The sequence below is a fragment of the Staurois parvus genome, unplaced genomic scaffold (assembly GCF_062004578.1).
Source record: "Staurois parvus isolate SC_StPar_1 unplaced genomic scaffold, SC_StPar_1.0 ptg000004l, whole genome shotgun sequence".
NCBI classification, from domain to species: Eukaryota; Metazoa; Chordata; class Amphibia; order Anura; family Ranidae; genus Staurois; species Staurois parvus.
Genome location: NW_028317800.1, coordinates 654877 through 674546, shown reverse-complemented (window position 1 = coordinate 674546; position 19670 = coordinate 654877). Strand labels below are relative to the sequence as shown.

The following is a 19670-nucleotide window of genomic DNA, read 5'->3' as shown; positions in this document are numbered from 1 at the left end:
TGGAGTCCTTCAGCCTAGAATGAAATAATGATGACGATGACAGCATGACACATGTGCATGATAATGTCACGGTGCGTCATGACATCACTGCACGGCAGGCGTGGGGCCATTTTGACCACTTATGTTCTAAATAGAGGGGATCACTAACTGGCAGCTATATTAGCATGTTTTTGTTTTGTTTTTTCTCATTTTGTTTGGTGCACAGTTAGATTTTAATTTACATTCATGGTCCCTGATGAAGCTCTTTATAGCAGCTACAGTGGATATAAAAATTCTACACACCACTGTTAAAATGTCAGACAAAGATAAATAAATTTAAGAACTTTTTCCTCCTTTAATGTGACCTATAAACTATACAACTCAATTGAAAAACAAACTGAAATCTTTTTGGGGGGGAATAAACATAAAAAACTAAAATAATGTGGTTACAGAAGTGTGCACACCCTCTTATAACTGAGGATGTAGCTGTGTTCAGAATTAAGCAATCACATTCAAAATCATGTTAAATAGGAGTCAGTACACACCTGCCATCATTTAAAGTGCCTTTGATTAATCCCAAATAAAAAGTTCAGCTGTTCTAGTAGGTCTTTCCTGACATTTTCTTAGTCGCATCCTACAGCAAAAGCCATGGTCCGCAGAGAGCTTCCAAAGCATCAGAGGAATCTCATTGTTAAAAGGTATTAGTCAGGAGAAGGGTACAAAAGAATTTCCAAGGCATTAGATATACCATGGAACACAGTGAAGACAGTCATCATCAAGTAGAGAAAATATGGCGCAACAGTGACATTACCAAGAACTGGACGTCCCTTCAAAATTGATGAAATATGAGAAGAAAACTGGTCTTGGAAGCTGCCAAGAGGCCGACAGCAACATTAAAGGAGCTACAGGAATATCTGGCAAGTACTGGCTGTGTGGTAGATGTGACAACAATCTCCCGTATTCTCCATATATCTGGGCTATTGGGTACAGTGGCAAGACGGAAGCCTTAACTTGCAAAGAAAAACATCCAAGCCCGGCTAAATTTTGCAAAAACACATCTGAAGTCTCCCAAAATCATGTGGAAAAATGTGTTATGGTCTGATGAAACCAAGGTTAAACTTTTTGGCCAGAATTCCAAAAGATATGTTCTGCGCAAAAACAACACTGCACATCATCAAAAGAACACCATACCCACAGTGAAGCATGGTGGTGGCAGCATCATGCTTTGGGGCGGTTTTTCTTCAGCTGAAACTGGGGCCTTAGTCAAGGTAGAGGGAATTATGAACAGTTCCAAATACCAGTCAATATTGGCACAAAACCTTCAGGCTTCTGCTAGAAAGCTGAACATGAAAAAGAATTTCATCTTTCAGCATGGCAATGACCAAAAGCATACATCCTAATCAACAAAGGAATGGCTTCACCAGATAAATGCGAATGACACCCGTTGATTCTGACAGAAATTGTGTGAGCTGATAACCTGTTGTGTTCTCAGCCTTTACTGCACGGTTATCAGTTACAATTGTTCTTGGTTACCTTGATGGACTACAGAACCCCCCCCCCCGACATTGTGGAGAAGAGGAGAGGGGAATGTGCTCTGTAGTCACCTTCTGTCCTGTGTTGACAAGCTGCTCCTCCAATCGGAACATTGCAGTAGGTTAGCATGGTCACCTAAGGAAGTGTGATTGTGCTAGAATTAAAAGAAAAAAAGCCTAAAGAAGAAAAATGAACACAGCCACATCTAAAGACTGGTAAGCTGCGATAGATCACATTTTTTTTCAGTTTTAGATAAAACACAAAGCCAAGTATTCATAGAAACGGAGTCATCATAAAACATGGATAAATTAGTTAAGCCTTGTTTCTATTTATTATGGCCTTGATCCTTTTGTATTGTACAAACCACAAGCACAGATGACTCATAGGACAGGGTCTCTTGGTGCCTCCAAGACCTGGATAACCAATGTAGAAGCCCTTTGCAATACTATACTACACTGTACAAAGCAAGCATACTGACGCGTTTCAAGGGATCTACCCTCTTTATCAGTGCTCTGATGAAGAGGGTATATCCCTTGTAATATTGTGCAAAGCAAGTTCGACGGGTTTTATTTTTGTTTTCGGGTTTAGATAAGCTGGTATTTGAGGTAATGCACTCGGTTGGTGTTTCCCTCTTGCCGTTTTTTTTTTTCATTCAGAATCATAGATTTTCCCCATCTGAGGAGGGTTGCAAAGCTGTGAGTGAATGCTTGTCACCATACAGATTGACCACTCAGTAAGCTTCTTATTCAACAAGCATTTCTGCTTCCTGTCCAAATTCATTCATTATGGCATTTAACACTTGAGCGCTGATGTGATGTCTGCTTTACATCCGGCTGTTAAAGAAAACTGACATCACTGTTCCCTCAATCTAAAAATGCCAGTTTCCCCCTCTCACACAGAATCTGATTTCTTAAAGTAACTGACCCAAAACGAAAGCACTCGCAGAAGGTATATGATCTGCACAGCCATTGGTCAATGACCCAGTTTTAAAGTTTTTAAGCTAAAGGATCAGCATAATAGCCAGGCCACTAGCATTTACAGATAACATGTTACATTGACTGTTACGTAGAACTGCAACTTTAATCTTCATATCATAAGGAAGGGTTACAGCCTTAGTTTATAGACCACTGTTGTCTAAGTCACCGTTTAGAAGATTCACCCTACCTTCCTGACCCCTAAAAGTTGTCATGGGCCTGAAAAAAAGAAAAATTATACTACAGTGCTTTGCATTTGCCAATAAGAACATAAACTGTTAATGCAAAGATACAGGTGTCACTTTATATGACAGAAAACTAATATTTTCTACATGAGAAGCCTAGTCAAAATAACTTTGTGTTCATGATAGATCATTGCCATACTGACAGAATTTATGATGTGTTATTTTTCATATAAAGTCATTCTTCACACCTATATTAGATCTGCGTGCAAAATGTACATTATGAAGAGCATTAGATAGTGGGAGAATATTACGTGCAAGAATCCTGGTATCATTAATCAGATATACTCAGCAAAGTTAATGGCAAAAAAAAAAAAAAAACAGTAGAGGGCTTGGAGCCATAGCCTTTTTACTGAGTGATAATAATGGCATCAGTCAGTTTATGTTCATGGAAGGGATGCAGAGATACGATTAGAAACTGCATATCTACAGGTAGGGGAGGCATAGTAAATTAATGTGAATGCAAATGAAGATTTATCACTAAAGCCACAAGATAAAAAAAAAAAAAAAAAAAAGAAGGAGACACAAAAAAACGACATTAAAGCGAAAAGAAATGATCTAGTTTTTCAACCGGAAGGTGTATCGGCTGTTGCCTGAAAAAGATGGGAAATTCTGATACTTGGACTCAGCAGGGATCTTAGTGGGCAATTTCAGATTTGGAGGACAGCACTGAGACAGTGGTGATTCCGCTCTTCTTGAGAGCCTGACCCTTGAATGCAAGAGCATTCCACTGCAGTGTCTTTAATGGAAAATAAATCCACTTCTGTAAAACACATGCTTTTACTAATCCAGAAAAAGGCAACATCGTGTACAACTTGTATATAAGCTTTAGAAATAAAAGGGAAAAAAAAAAAGAACTAAAAGCAAATACACGATACACGCTGAGACACAGAATTGGACTGCTTGGCAGAGGAATGACTGTAGTAGAATAGTAGAAACTATTATTCGAAAAGTAATCATAGAGAAGGGGGGACACTGGTAAGTTTATATAAAACAAATGTAAAAGGGATTTGTTATGGAAATAGGAAATCCATCTTTTAGTGGGGTTTCTTAATATTATGGAAGGTTCCTAACGTCCCATAAGGCTTCTCTCCAAAGTACTATGGTTACTGGCTGGTGCAGCCAGCCAGCCAAAGTCTGCTTGTCCTGCTCAAGTTCCATGACACTCCAACTGTTTGGAGCTTGTTCCCAGTATCCTGGCAGCAAATGCATTTCAAACCTGCACATACACAGTGCTCTTGCCCTCACCTTGCAGTAGCAAAGGCTGAGAGAGAGCACTGTGCATGCGTGGGTTTGGAGCTCCTCACTGCTTGAGTGTCATATAAAATGGGAAGGCCAGGCTGATAATCTCACAGGGATTTTTTTTGGCAGGCTTTGTGGTCGTCTCTCATGGCCTTATGGTAAGGATTTTAAACTAAGGGCCCTTTCACACTGATCAGTTTTTGATCAGTTGTTCAGTTTAAAAAAAAGCGGATGAAAAATTCATTCCTTTAAAAGGGCAAGTTCACCTTTTGTAAAAATAAAAAATAAATAATAATAATAATAATAATAATAAATGCACATATTTTTTCAGGTAAAAGAAAATGGGCATGCTTAAAATTTTTTACATTGCAGCCTTTAAAGCATGGGTGTCAAACTGGTGGCCCTCCAGCTGTTGCCAAACTACAAGTCTCATGAGGTATTGCCAGATTGACAGTTACAAGCATGACTAACAAATGCAGCGGCATGATGGGACTTGTAGTTTCACAACAGCTGCAGGGCCACCAGTTTGACACCCCTACTTTAAAGCATTGCTCCTGAGATCAGAAAGTCAAAAGGTGCAATGCCAGGATCCTGCAGATTCTCAGTATAGATGTCTGCCCATACCCCCCGATACAGGCAGGCAGATACTGAATGGCAGGAAGAATCATTGGACCACAAGAGTGCTCACCAGCGCCCTCACAGCTCATTGAGAACTACAAGCAGTCAGCCACAATGGCTGATGGTACATGTAATCCAATTCGTTCACAGGAAACTGCACGGGAGTTGGCTGCATAGGAGCATGTTACATTCTAAATATGGATGTAACATGCTCCTAAAACAAATTAGCCTTCCTACGGAACTCTTCACAATGGTCCGTTGAGTTTCAGTTGTGTTTTTAAAAGCCTTCCATTTTTGCAACAGAGCAGTGTGAAAAAGCCCAAAATTGCAACATTGCACAGCGTTTGTTAACACACTGGGGCCCCTAGACTGCATCTATTTTCATAAAGAGGGGAAATCAGTCTTTAAAGCCAGTCAGCTACTAAGACCCCTCAAGCAGATAATGTGTTTTTTAATATCTCAACTCTCCAGTCCAACTTTGTTGGCACCCCCACTTATATAAGGTTCCCATAATGTCCAGCCATGATACATTTTCCAAGCTGATCGTGTTTGCTTTCCCCTAAGACAGATGTGGGAACCCAGTGCTCTCATCTTCATTTGCACAAACATACAAATCCTACCAGTGGATGTTTGTACAACCCTCATTCAAAAGAACTGTTCAGTGCCTTGATCATCTATATGCACTTGGTCCCCGTCCAGTGGCTGTAGGCGGCTTTGCCAACAAGCCAACGAATCATGGTAAGGTTTACATGATTTCATCACCCTAAAATAATTAACTGAAAAAACATTTAAATATTATCGCACTATTGTATTTTTATATGTGTTCTATGAATTAAAGGCTAGAATGATGGGTTTTATATAAATATATATAACAGTCCCAATAAAATTTGTGCATATAACATGAAGTTCATGTGATTCACTCAGAATGCTTCTCCTAAAAGAGTAAACTCCAAAACACCACCATCAGATGTACGCTCACCTTAAATATATGACCTTACATTACTGCTTAGTCATATATCTCTTTTAGTCACTAACAGACTCTGTGCCTGCTGGTTAGTATTAATGTGATCACTCCACACAGCATTTTATTTTATTACTATTTTTAGTTTATAGGTTGTATTTAATGAGATTTATGTTGTAAGTTTTAAATTATTGAAGCATTTTATAGTATAACGATAAAGTATTTTAATTGGCTGTAAGGATGGGCGATCCTGAGCAATAGCACACTTTATGAGATATAATACGAGGGGTTTCCATGAGAGATGGACAGCATTCACCCATCTGTGTGTGTATATACTGTAGATCACACACATATACATACACTTTCCTCATACATGCGGAGGGTATTACTATCCATGAGTTTCAAGGTGTACAATAAGATGGCGGCTGAAAGAGATTTGTTTGCCCAAAACAAAATGGCGATGGAGGGGTACATATAGAGTCCGAGTGGGACGCGATCCAATCAAATCCCCGAGGAAGTCACGTGTTCAGGTGACGAAACATGTAGGAGTGGGACAAGTGGATGACGAAACAGTGCTCGGAAGTAAGGATCAGTCTGGCTATTGAGTAGTGTTGTGCAGGACCGCCACATCTAATACTAGTGCTGTATAGATCGGGTGCGACTGAGCACCAGAAAAACGTGAGTGCATTGGAAATATTTAAATGCTCAATAAAAGTTTTTAAGGATAAAACGCTATTGAGATTTTCTCTTTATGGATCGGAGAAAGAGGAAAGTGGAGCTGCATGGAGTGATCGCATTAATACTAACCAGTAGACACAGAGTCCATTAGTGACTAAAAGCAATATATGACCAAGCAGTAATAGAAGGTCATATATTTAAGGTGAGCGTACATTTGATGGCGGTCGGATCACGGTGTGGACATTTGTCTCACAGGACAAATGTTGGAGTTTACTCTTTTAGGAGGAGCATTTTGAGTGATACACATGAACTTTATGTTATATGCACAAATGTTATTGGGACTGTTTTAAATATTTATTTAAATATTATCACACTATTGCATTTGTGTATGTGGTATATGAATTGGGGGCTAGAATATATGGTTTTTCAGTTAATTATTTTAGGGTGACTAAATTTATTCATTGATGTAGCACTGCACAGTGACACTTATAACTGTTGGATACATTTATTATACATCGATTTACAAAAAAATGTAATGTAATTGATATAGCGTTGCACATTGTTACATAGTTTTTTGTTTTATTGCGGAATGATAGGAGATTTGCACTGGGTGTATAGCTGCTTTATCAAAACAAATAATTTATTTATGCAATATTTTGGTTAGAGGTGTAGTTGGGCTCCATTTAGCAGCTCACAAGATTGGTTATATTATAAGGTTTAGGTGATGCAGGAAAAAAGTCAGGTAGGAATCCCAGGGTGCACAGATGTTTGTACAGTAGACACAGCTACATGCAAGAATCTCAGGTGCCTGCTTCTTTTTATCTTAAAGCATATTTCAGCCACACATTAAAATCTTATATAAGCCTTCAAAAGACCCTGTCACCAGACCATTCATTTCAACAAAAACCTTCCCACTAATATTATATGTATGATAAAACTAAAATATTTTATACATGTTATTTACCAGTAAAAGCTTCCCTTGTGTAGATCCAAAAGCTGTGAAATTGATGCTGGACATGGCCATCTTGGATGTGATGCCAGCAGTCCCAGCAGACTCAAAGATGTCATTATGGTGACATCCTATAATGTTCCCCTTCTCTCCTCTGGCAATTACATAAAAGGTTATGTAGGGAGGCGAATGGAGAGGTGTTGGAGCTTGGCCAGGTTAGACGGGGCTATGATGTGCAAGAAGGTAGGGGACTGTGCTAGGGAAAGAATTCTATTGAAGTTAAATTTCCAAGCAAGTTCAAATGAACATTGCAAGTGAATAAAAAATAATTCATGGAAAGAAAATTCATTTAGTTCAAGTAGGTTTCAATATTTATAAATCTTGATCTTTCAAAACAATCTGTGTGGCTCTACTAAAAGGTCATGGGTTACAGCATTGTCAAGTGTTGCCATTATCATGCATCTGGTCCTGAGCAATGATACACAGCCCATGCTGCAGCAAACACATATAGTCCCCAACTACATCACCAACCTCATTTACAGATAGACCTAATGGCCCTCTCTGCTCCTCCCAATACATCTTGCTCTCTGGCTCCCTTGTTACATCCTCCCATGCTTGTCTCCAGAACCTCTCACATCCTCTGGAACTCCCTACCCCAGTATGCCTGGTCAGCTCCTAATCTGTCTGCCTTTAGGCAATCTTTGAAAACGAATTTATTCAGGGAAAACCACCCCACTTACACCTAAAAACTGTACTTGAGTTGCCTCCATTAGATAATCCCCTGCAGCTATTTACCTTTTGTACCACCTCCCCCTTCCTTTGGATTGTAAGTGCCAAGAGCAGGGTCCTCCTATTCCATCTGTATTAAACCATATTGTAATTGTACCGCCCCCATTCATATTGCAAATTGCTGCGCAAACTGTTGGCACTATATAAATTCTGAATAATATTAATATAGACAGTAAGTAAACGAAAGAAGCTGGAGAAGACCAAAAGCAAATGAGAAAAAAAAAGGTTCAATAAAAAGGTGAAAAACAGAAATGATTGCCCTGGTTTTTTTTTTCATAAATTAAAGACATACAGTGCAGTAAAGGTTAAGATTCACTTTAAAGCGGAAATAAACTTTTAGTTTGAATCAGCTAAATACAATCAGGGTTTTTTATTAGATAGCAGTCACAGCTTGACTAGAAATGGCTGTCTCCTGTTTTCCTTTCTGTAAGGAAGCAGTGGTCTCTTTGCATCCCTTCAGAGATCCAACCAGTGGCGTAACTTTAGGGGGTCGCAAGAGTCGCATTTGCAACCCAGCCCCATACTGCAGGGGGCCCATGAGGCTCCCATATCACACTAGTCTACATTTGTATAGGAGGGGTGGCCTATAGAAGAAGCGATCCCCTCAGTTTTCTTCTTGGCCCCTGCAGCTGCTGAAAGTCCTCCAGGAATCAAGAGAAAAAAAATGGAGAAGATCAGTTCTTCTACGTGCTGCCCCACTGCTCCGCCTATCCAGCCTGGTGCCTCCCTACTATCATAATGCCCACCTTCCTATCACAGTTACCCCCTTCTGTCCAAATGCCCTCCCCCCCTTCCTGTCACACCGCCCCTTGTCACTATGCTGAGAAACACAAAACAGAAGGGTATTTATGGGTGACCCGCCAGTATGTGTATATAGAAAAAACTATTCTGCAAACGTGATCCTATATTTAAAAAAAAAAAAAAAAAAAGGAAGGATTGCAAAATTTTTCATTGAACATACATTAAAAACACAACTGTCTGCATACTAAGTCTGAAGAAGCGGCAGTTACCGCGAAATGCGTAATCATCAAAATCAAATGTAACTCTACACTGTGATCAGTATATTCTTTTTATTAGATGAACTGTGTTTTTAATGTATGTTCAATAAAAAATTTTTGCTTTTTTTATAGCATCATGTTTGTAGAATTTATTTTTCTATATACATATACGGGCAGGTGACCCTTGAATACCTTTCTTTTAGGAGTTTTTGACTTAAGGAGTGGTGACCCCCCCCCCCCCCCGGATAAAAGTATATATTCCACATCTCACTTCTGTATGTACAGCCTCACCTCCTTTCTGTCCCATAGTAACCCCCACCACTATGCCCCACTCCTGTCACACTGCCCCCCCCCCCCCTCGTACTGTCCCATTCTGTCACAGTGCCCCCCTCCTGGGATCACTGGTAAGGGTTCCAAGGTCAAGGAGCCCTTCAGGGTTTCTTGTATCGTGGCCCTGAAGGTTGTAGCTACGCCTCTGGATCCAACATGCCCCTGCTGAGACCTGAGCTCTCAAACCAACAAGAAGCATGCTTTGCAGACTGAAAAGTTACTGATCTGACTGAACAGGTGGCATATTGGACCTGTTCAAAGGGACTGCTCATTCCACAGAGAGCAAGGGACTTTCTCTAAAGCATGCTGGGAAGAGACAGTCTTTCCGACACAGCATGTGGCTGTTTTTTTTAATGACATACAAACTTTAAAACTCAGAATACCTTTTTATTTTGATGTACCTGGAATGCATTTAGCCCATTTAAACTGAAAAGACAATTGGGCTATCTAATTGACAGGTTTACTTTAATTCTGTAGACTACTCCGAGAATCTATTAGCACAAACAGCCTCTAACATAAGCCCAGTTTTTCCAGAGCCAAATGCTTACGGAAGATGCTTGCTGTAAAGCACACAACACACTTATTAGAAGGTAAAAGCCAATAAAGAGCTTAAAGAAAAAGCCTGCAAGTACCTGCAGCTATCAAGGATGAAAGCGTTGACATAGTAAAGACAGTAAATATTGTGCAAGCACAGCTCTAATGACTGCTATTCGTGTAGAAATAACACACTGCGCACTGCACTGTTACAAATGTACATTCCATTTTTAGAAGGCTAATTTATGCTTTACAACAATTAATTTAGCAGTTCTCCCCAAAGCAATTTTTTCATGTGCTACAATTTGAACATGTGTGAATGTGGAAATGAGTTTAGTGGCAGCAAAATGAATTAAAGATGAAATACACATCAAACATGAGGACTGACAGCATCCTTACCATAATTGGCCACCGCTTTTCCTCCTTTTGCCCTAATTTCTTCAACAACCTTGTCTGCAGCCGATGTACTTTTCCCATCTCCTTTGATGTCCCCTCCCAGATCGTTGACTGTAGAATCAATCAAAAAACAGACATTATTTTAAATTGAGATTAATGCAGGTGAAACAACAAGGTAAATACACTAAACTGAAATATTAAAGAATTAGAATACACATTATTAACATTGTACTATGTCGAGCCAGAGCAGTGGTAACAGAGAACAGTATATCTAAAAAAGGTGAAAAATAAATACTACAATTAACCACTTCGAGTCCGGACACTTTTACCCCCTTCCTGTCCAGGCCAATTTTCAGCTTTCAGTGCTATCATACTTTGAATGACAATTGCGCGGTCATGCAACACTGTACCCACATTAATTTTTTACCATTTTTTTGAGACAGATAAAGCTTTATTTTGGTGGTATTTATGCACAGCTGGGATTTTTATTTTTTTTGCTATGTAAATGAAAATGTCCAAAAATTTTGAAAAAAAGTGGTTCTTATAAAATTTTGCAAATAAATAATATGTCATCATAAATCTTGGCCAAAATTTATTCGATTTTTTTTACTAAAAATAACACCCAAATTAGTTTATAACCAAAAATTATAATTTTTAAACATTATTTTATTTATGGGTTGTTTTTTTTTAACATACTGTCACCCTAGCAGTACAGTGACACCATGGTGACACTGTACTACTTGTGGGGGGCGATGATGGGTTTTTTTTTCTTTTTAACACCGATTGCTTTTACACCCATAAAGGCTGTAAAAGCAATCATTTCTCCTCCTCTCTGGCTGCATTCTTGCAGCCTTTGAGAACTACTGTGTGAGCTGTGATTGGTCACAGCTTGTCACATGGTACAAGGCTGTTGTGAATAGCCTTGTACATGTGACCTCTGTCATCATTCACAGATTTCACACGTAGTAAGCAATGATGTCAGAAGTGACATCTTGCTTACTACTCTGCATGTGATCTGATTGGCCAATCAGTGGTCACATGACCGGGAACTTGCACAGAGGTCCCGTACAGTGATCGGTGTTCCACTGTGTCCAGAGGGAGCGTGCACAAGCAGAGGGCGGGGAGGCAGTTTATAAACGGCCACCCGGGAGGTGGTTAGAGTAAAACTTTGGTCATTTCTGTTCTTTGTAATCTCATATAGGGTTGTTATGGATTACAACCATCATTAGGTTTTCATTGTCTGTGTCCCCAGTTGAGGAGGATCTTTTGGGTTACTTCTTAGAGACAGTCATCACAAATACATTTTTTTCTTTTTTTTTTTTTTTTTAAACTAGAGTTGGGAAGGGTTACAACATTTGCCAGTTTTTATTTTGTTGCTGTCTGTGTTGCTATTAGGGAGATAAACCATATGGCCATAAATTTGTGGACACCTTTTTGGACACGCCATTCCAAAGCCATGAGCATTAAAGTGGAACTTTAACAAATTGATAAAAAAAATAATGTTCTTCAGCAAAAGCTATACATTCCAGATTAATCTTTATGCTGCCAAAATTATTCTGTACTGTAAATTTCCTTCAGCACGGCTCCTGTTTCTTCTTGCCAGACGCATTTTGCTGAAGCCAAGAGCCCCTAAGCAGCAGTAAACCACTAGGCTGTCAGCAGATCGGCCTTCACATTTTTGGCACATTGCTGAAAAATAGGAGGCACCTGAGCATGTGCACAGTAAGGTGAGACAGTGCATTACTGGGTTTAAACCGTATAGGCACTTATTTTTAACTGTTTTACATAGGTATACCTGCAAAAGGGGCCAGTCTGAAGTAATCTAGCAGAACCTAATCTCTGACTAAAGTTCCATTTTAAACATTGTTTTTGAGTTACTTAACCACTTGCCGGAGGATTTACCCCCCTTCCTGACCAGGCCATTTCTTCTGTTCCGGTTCGGCATTACTTTAACTGACAATTGCGTGGTCATGCAACGCTGCACCCAAATGAAATTTACGTCCTTTTCTTCCCACAAATAGAGCTTTCTTTCAGTGGTATTTGATCGCCTGTGCATTTTTTTATTTTTTGCGCTATAAAAAAAAAAAAAAAAACACACGAGAATTTTGAGGGGAAAAAGAAAAACTAGTTTTGACTTTTTGCTATTAAACATGTCCATTAAAAGAAAAAAAAAGAAAAAATAATCACATTTCCTCATAAATTTAGGCCAAAATGTATTCTGCTAAATGTCTTTGCTAAAAAAAAAATCCCATTACGTGTAAATCCCATTTGCAAATGGCGGTGTATATGGGATTTTTTTTTATTTTTACTAGTAATGGCGGTGATCAGCAACTTATAGTAGGACTGCGGCGGGCATTTGGACACTGGGGGGGAACTGACTTGGTGTCACTGACATCCCCAGTAACACCAATAGTGATCAGTGCTAATAAAAAGCACTGGCACTGTACTAATGGTAAAAGGCATGAAGGGGTTAACATCTGGGGTGATCAAAGGGTTAATTGTGTGCCGGCCGTTTTACATGATGTTCTGTGTTGGTGCTTCACTGTAAGCAGATTACTTTGCATGGCTGTACACACACACACACACACACACACACACGAACAAAAGTATTTGAACACCCTGCGATTTTGCAAGTTCTCCCACTTAGAAATCATGGAGGGGTCGGAAATTCACACTGTAGGTGCATTCCCACTCTGAGAGACAGAATTTTTTAAAAAAATTCAGGAAATCACATTGTATGATTTTTAAAGAATTTATTTGTCTTGCACTGCTGAACAGAAGTATTTGAACACCTGAGAAAATCAGTGTTAATATTTGGTACAAAAGCCTTTGTTTGCAATTACAGAGGTCAAACGTTTCCTGTAGTTCTTGACTAGGTTTGCACACACTGCAACAGGGATTTTGGCCCACTCCTCCACACAGATCTCCTCTAGATCTGTCAGGTTTCGGGGCTATCGCTTAGCAACATGGAGTTTCAGCTCCCTCCAAAGATGTTCTATTGGATTTAGGTCTGGAGACTGGCTAGGCCACTCCAGAACCTTGATATGCTTCTTACGAAGCCACTCCTTGGTTATGCTGGCTGTGTGCTTCGGGTCGTTGTAATGTTGGAAGACCCAGCCACGACCCATCTTCAATGCTCTGACTGAGGGAAGGAGGTTATTGCTCAAAATCTCACAATAAATGGCCCCATTCATACTCTCCTTAATACAGTGCAGTCGTCCTGTCCCCTTTGCAGAAAAGCACCCCCAAAGCATGATGTTACCACCCCCATGCTTCACAGTAGGGATGGTGTTCTTGGGATGCAACTAATCCTTTTTCCTCCAAACACGACGTGTGAAGTTTTTTTATACCAAAAAGTTTTACTTTGGTCTCATCCGACCACATGACTTTCTCCCATGCCTCCTCTGGATCATCCAGATGGTCATTGGCAAACTTCAGACGGGCCTGGACATGTGATGACTTGAACCTTCCGTGCAATGCATGATTTGAAACCATGACGGCGTAGTGTTCTACCGACAGTGACCTTTGACACTGTGGTCCCAGCTCTCTTCATGTCATTGACCAGCTCCTCCCATGTAGTTCTGGGCTGATTCCTCACCTTTCTTATCATCAGTGATACCCCACGAGGTGAGATCTTGCATGGAGCCCCAGTCCGAGGGAGACTGACAGTCGTCTTTAGCCTCTTCCATTTTCTAACAATTGCTCCAACAGTTGATCTATTTTCACCAAGCTGCTTGGCAATTGCCCCATAGCCCTTTCCAGCCTTGTGGAGGTCCACAATTTTGTGTCTGGTGTCTTTTGACAGCTCTTTGGTCTTGCCCATGGTAATAGTTGGCCTCTGACTGACTGTGGGGTGGACAGGTGTCTTTAAAGAGCTCAGACAGGTGCTACTAAGTTAGATTAATGAGTGGAGTAGAAGTGGACTTTTTAAAGGCACAGTAACAGGTCTGTGAGAGCCAGAATTCTTGCTGTTTCTTAGGTGTTCAAATACTTATGTTCAGCAGTGCAAGACAAGTAAATTCTTTAAAAATCATAAAATGTGCTTTCCTGTATCATCTGAAGCTATTCACTTCACTGGGTAAATGAGAGGGTTTACAAACACTTTAAACCCCCAAATCATAATATATTTTCTGAAAGCAGAGACCCTGGAGACTAAAATGGTGGTAATTCAATTTTTTATGTCACATAATATTGGTGCAACAGTTTACAAAGCGCAATAAAATATGGATGAGATTGGATACGCTTCTGTAAAGGAAATTGTAAATTCTGTATAAAAACTGTATTCTATTTTGTATGCTTTGCCTATGTATTGCACACTGCACTCATTGCATTCCTTCAAATCCTGATTAGAAATGATCCTGCCTATGTAATGCTCCTCGTTACCAATAAAGTACGATTGTAATACAGGTACCTTGGTTTCCGAACGCCTCGGTTAACGTAACTTTCGGTTTACAAATGAAAATCCATTGAAAAGAATGCCTCGGTTCACAAATTTTTTTTGCAATACAAACTGATTAAATGGCTTGCAATGCATTTACAAATTTTTTTTAATCATGTCCCTGTACAGTACTATGCCTTTAAAGTGCACTTAATAAAGAGTTTTGAACAGATAAGACTTTTTTTTTTTACTTCTGTCACGGTTCACCCACACGCCACGTCCACAGCAACTAACTAACCGAGGCGCGCATGTGCGGCCGTGACTTGGGGTAAGAGGGAATAGGGGGACTTAACTTTGATTATATAAAACCATATATAAGACCAGCCGTGATATACTTACACAGCCCACACTACCTCTTGGCCACCACCGGAGGGAGACTCCACTCCAATCCAGATGGCTGACCACACTAAAATACAATACAATCTAATCTCTCCGGAGATATGAGCCCGCTTAAGTACACAGAAGTCACTTATTAATTTTAAATTTTAATATCCCGAAAGTGGGCAGTGCATAAAATATGTACAAAGTATAAAAAGTTACAGAAATACAAAAAATACAAGAAGACACACATTGACTATTCACTATAAAAAGGGAATAAAAGACAGAAATAAAACTTTTACCAAGATTTATCCTGGGACTGGAGCAAGCCAGAGTCAGCAATCCGTCAAATAGAACCGACGCCATACGAATTACACTGTCCCAATGTCCAGGTACTCAATTTATGGGGATATGGACATAGGCAGGACATTAGTCCTCGGTCAATTGACCCTGGGGGGTATTCCTGTACCCGCCCACAGGATGATCTGGGTGCTGACCTGCCCAAAGTCAATTGGACCAAGACCGGCTTGAATCACCAAGTTGGGGATTGGATTTCCGACACCAGCGCATCAGTCCGATCGCGACAGTACCAAACTCTGTTCCGCTATCGCACTCCAGCGCCACATAACCATTTCCTGCATTTTCTTGGCATTCTGCATAGGCCACGAATATAGTTTTTATATGCTGATGTAGCCTACAGAGTGCCCCATCAGAAGGAAGTATTTTCATCTCCCTGCAACTAATATTTTAGCTTTTATGAGGAAAAAAAAAAAAACATACTCCATTGATGTATGTATATACTTTTAGAGCTCCGTAAACAGCTCGGGGCCCTGGTGTCATGAAGCCGAAACGTCTGCATTTCTCTTTTCAGCTTCAGGAAGATCGCACGGTCTGATTACATATAGGTGACAAAATCGTATTAGCACCCAGGTGCCACTTCCAGAGGAAGCTAGTCCCTTCAGATGCTAATTGATGACCATCTGTCTCTGAATACCTGTGACTGAATACATCTTTAATGACAAGGACCGAAACTACATTTAGGATTACATATTGCTACAGGTCACCTTTCAGCTACTCACATCTGCACATTTATGTCACAACTTCTTTCTGACCTCCGGAAAGGATTGGTTTTCAATGCATTTACAAATTAATTTTTAATAATGTCCCTGTACAGTATTTATGCCTTTAAAGTTCACTTTTTAAAGTGTTTTGAATAAAAGACTTAATTTTATTTTTTTCTGACCTTCAGAATGGATTAATTGGTTTTCAATGCATTCCTATGGGAAACCACATTTCGGTTTATGAATTTTTCGCAATACGAAAAGTCCCGCAGAACACATTAAATTCATAAACCGAGGTACGCCTGTATTAACATAATGCCTAAATGATCATGTGTATAAAAAAATTTAAATTTTCTGTTGAGGGTTTAGAAACACTAAGTTATCAGATTTCCTTGATCAGTAAGGCATTTTTGGTACAAAAGGGTACCTATTTTACTCCCCTTACTGTATTGATTGGTGGTTATGTGTTATGTTGTCATTGTCTACTATCCATTGGAGTATTATAGAAGAAAAAAGGAAGAATAGTGCTGTTAACAGGTTATATGAAGCATACAGCTGCTGTAATAGTAGTTTAGAGGCAAGAGGGTATAGGTACACGTAGAGAAGAGAGAGGACTGGCCAGCAATTATAGGAAATAAAGAGAATGAATGGTAAGAGACCATCAAAAATGCCCAGCGTAAGAGGGACGTTAGAGAATATATGAACCTAAGGTGCGTTTCCACCTATACTGAGCCCTTAGACAAATGGGTAAAGTGAACAGGGATCCACAATGGGTAACAGAGTTACCAAGTCCACAGGGACTAAGAATCATGGACATTAAACAGCTAGAGGAACATCTATCTATTTGACCTGAATGGATGAAAGGTGACAGACAATGTAACACTGGACATAAAGGAAAATGTTGATGTAAAGTTATGTAATGAATTTAGGGTCAGGCACCACAACTAGCAAATTCTATAACATGGGAAAAAGCCAAAACAGAGAAATTAGTAAAATTTTACAGAAACATAATGTTTGGCCCGGGCCCAAACAGAACACTTTATACGCGGTCAGAGAAGAAAGACGGAATGAGCACTATGGCTGCCCATCTAAACATAGAAGCTACAGTAAGTAAAGTACAAAATAGGGAAAGATAAATTTAGAGAGGTAAAACTAACTTAAGCAGGGAAATTTTCAAGAAAGTGAAAGAATGATAAGCATGTGTTGTGTACAAATGGGGAAAATGTAAGTGATTTTAGAGAGATAATCATGTATGTGTGTGAATGGGTGTGCTGAGGGCTTTTAGTCCTACATCTTTGGAGTGTCCTGTAGCTCTGTGCAGATTTCTCACCTCCCTTTCTCTTTTCCATGAGAAGAATGTCTGCGATGAAACATCAGTGATAAGCTGGCAATGACAACCATGATAGGACTACGAGTTTTAATAACATTTTGTGCCGGCTTAATTAATCTGATAAATAATGTGATCACAGTAATCATGGTAAAATGAAGGTTAAATTTAAAAGTACACATAGTATAAAATAACAAAATTAAACATCCTTTGATAGTGGGAACAGTGCATTTAAAAAAGGAAAATATGAGGTAAAGCATCCTCCTTTAAGGAGATGTATCTGTGTAATTGAAATTAGGGTGTAATATTGAGATCATCACTCAAGTATTTTTTGATATGATGTTAACAATACTATTAATGATATAGATATATTTTAATTGATTTAGACAACCTTTGGTTGGAAATGGAATACAGGTTATTGGGAAAATTTGTAAATCAGGTTACTTTAAATTAACATGAGGTGGTTATATTGCAGCTGCTTTAATACTTAACAGAGCCTAGATGGATGGGATACATGAGAACCTTTTCTATAAAAATGAAATCTAAAGGTCTTATAACTTAATGTGTGGTCCATGATGTGAGAGTAATATATAAATTTATACCAAGTCTAGAAATCCAGTTAGGATAGATGCCACCTGTAGCCAGCTGTTTTATAGTTTTTTGATCTGGCGGATTATTTTTCTGTTTTGTGATATAAAGATTGTTGGTACGTTTTATTTATGTTGAATCCAAAACCGAATGTGCGGATTGTGATATGCGTCTCTTTTGTTTGCAAGTGCAGTGGTAAGCTGAAGAAAACCTTGGATTTACGGACATCTCTGCATGACCGCATGGTATTGTTATATTATGTTGTGACTTTGAAAAACACGCAAGACGGAAATAAGGACTTGTATTATCTAGCTAAAACTAAAAACAGAGCAAGAAAACAGAAATTATAATATTGCCAGGGAAAGGTTGTCTTTTAAGAACATTAAACTGGGGTTTTTACACAAAAAGAGCATAATAGAAAAAAAACAAGCCACTGGGATATGCCATACAAGCTGGACCCAGTAATGACGAGTTCACCCGTCTATATCAGAGCAGTAGCTGCATACAAGGCACTACTAGATAAAGCAAGACATTATTTTGGTCAGTTATTTAAGTCCCACATTCAATGCAGAAGTTATTGCAAATGGCCCAACTAAATACATGCATTTGTCTAATGTAAGGTTCACAAAATATGAATTTGTATTGTTATTTATGTACAAAATCTAACAATGAAAAAGGCATACCATTGAACCCAGCCACCTTATCGCATGCCTTGGAGGAGGCTGGAGACAAAGAAAAACCACGTGTGTTATACTGATGATGTAGGAATCAGCTGCTGTGAGCCCAGTGCAGGACACATTCCTAGAAGACCCAGATATTTGATTTTTTTTTGTAGACAGATCCTGGTTTTATACCAAGGATGGCAAGACCCATACTGAATATGCAGTTATCACCCAGAAGGATACTCTGTATTCAGAGTAATGGTCCTTCCTCCCCAGCTCAAGAAGCAGAGAGCCATGCTTTAGCAAAGCCTGTGAGCTATCAAAAGAGTATACAGTACATTTATATAGATAGTAGAGAATTAGAAAGCTTTTGGGGTGGTGCATGATTTTGGTTTCATTTGAAGGGATAGAATTAATTTACTTCAGCAGGTAACTTAGCACGCTTGATTGGTTTAAATGATTGGCTGTCTTCAGCCTTCCAGCTTCTTGCAGAGGTAGCCATACTAAAATTAAAACGCACACATTGGAAGCAGACCAGGCGACTAAGAATGCTGCATTACAGCCCTGGACACTTGCTGGGTCTGTGCAACTCACAGATTCCACCCTAGTTCTGGCCCAGTAGAGCTGGGATTATTATTAAACTTTTAGAACCCCAGAGCATGAAGAAGAAGAAGAACAAGTGTTCCACAGTGGGGGCAACTTCTTATGATACAGGACATTGGAAAAAGGTGATCTTTCATGTCTGTCAGCCACTCTTTTCCCTCCAGCTTGACAGATGCACCGTGTCATCAGTCAAAATCAGTTACGGCTGCTTTAGTAAATGAGCATGGCATAGCACCAGGGTTCACCACAGTTGTTTTAGAATACACTGCTTCTTGTTTTACCAGAGCTTACAAAAGAACATATCTACATGACCAAGTCAGGATCTTACTAGTATGCACTGGTCTGTATGGAAATGTTTTCTGAATGGCCAGAGGTTTGGCCAGTGGAAAATGCTACTGCAAAGGTCAAAGTAAAAAGGTGTTATTAGAAGTAGTTTGTAAGTACAGACTC

At 39.4% G+C, this 19670-nt stretch overlaps 1 protein-coding gene across 1 annotated transcript in view; it reads right to left on the bottom strand.

Annotated features, from left to right (window-relative positions):
• HSD17B4 (hydroxysteroid 17-beta dehydrogenase 4) overlaps positions 1-19670 on the bottom strand; it is a 388773-nt gene that overhangs the window by 292946 nt on the left and 76157 nt on the right. The window contains exon 3 of the mRNA XM_089673464.1: positions 10227-10334. Coding sequence (XP_089529590.1) covers positions 10227-10334 — 108 coding nt within the window. The remainder of the gene's footprint in view (positions 1-10226; positions 10335-19670) is intronic.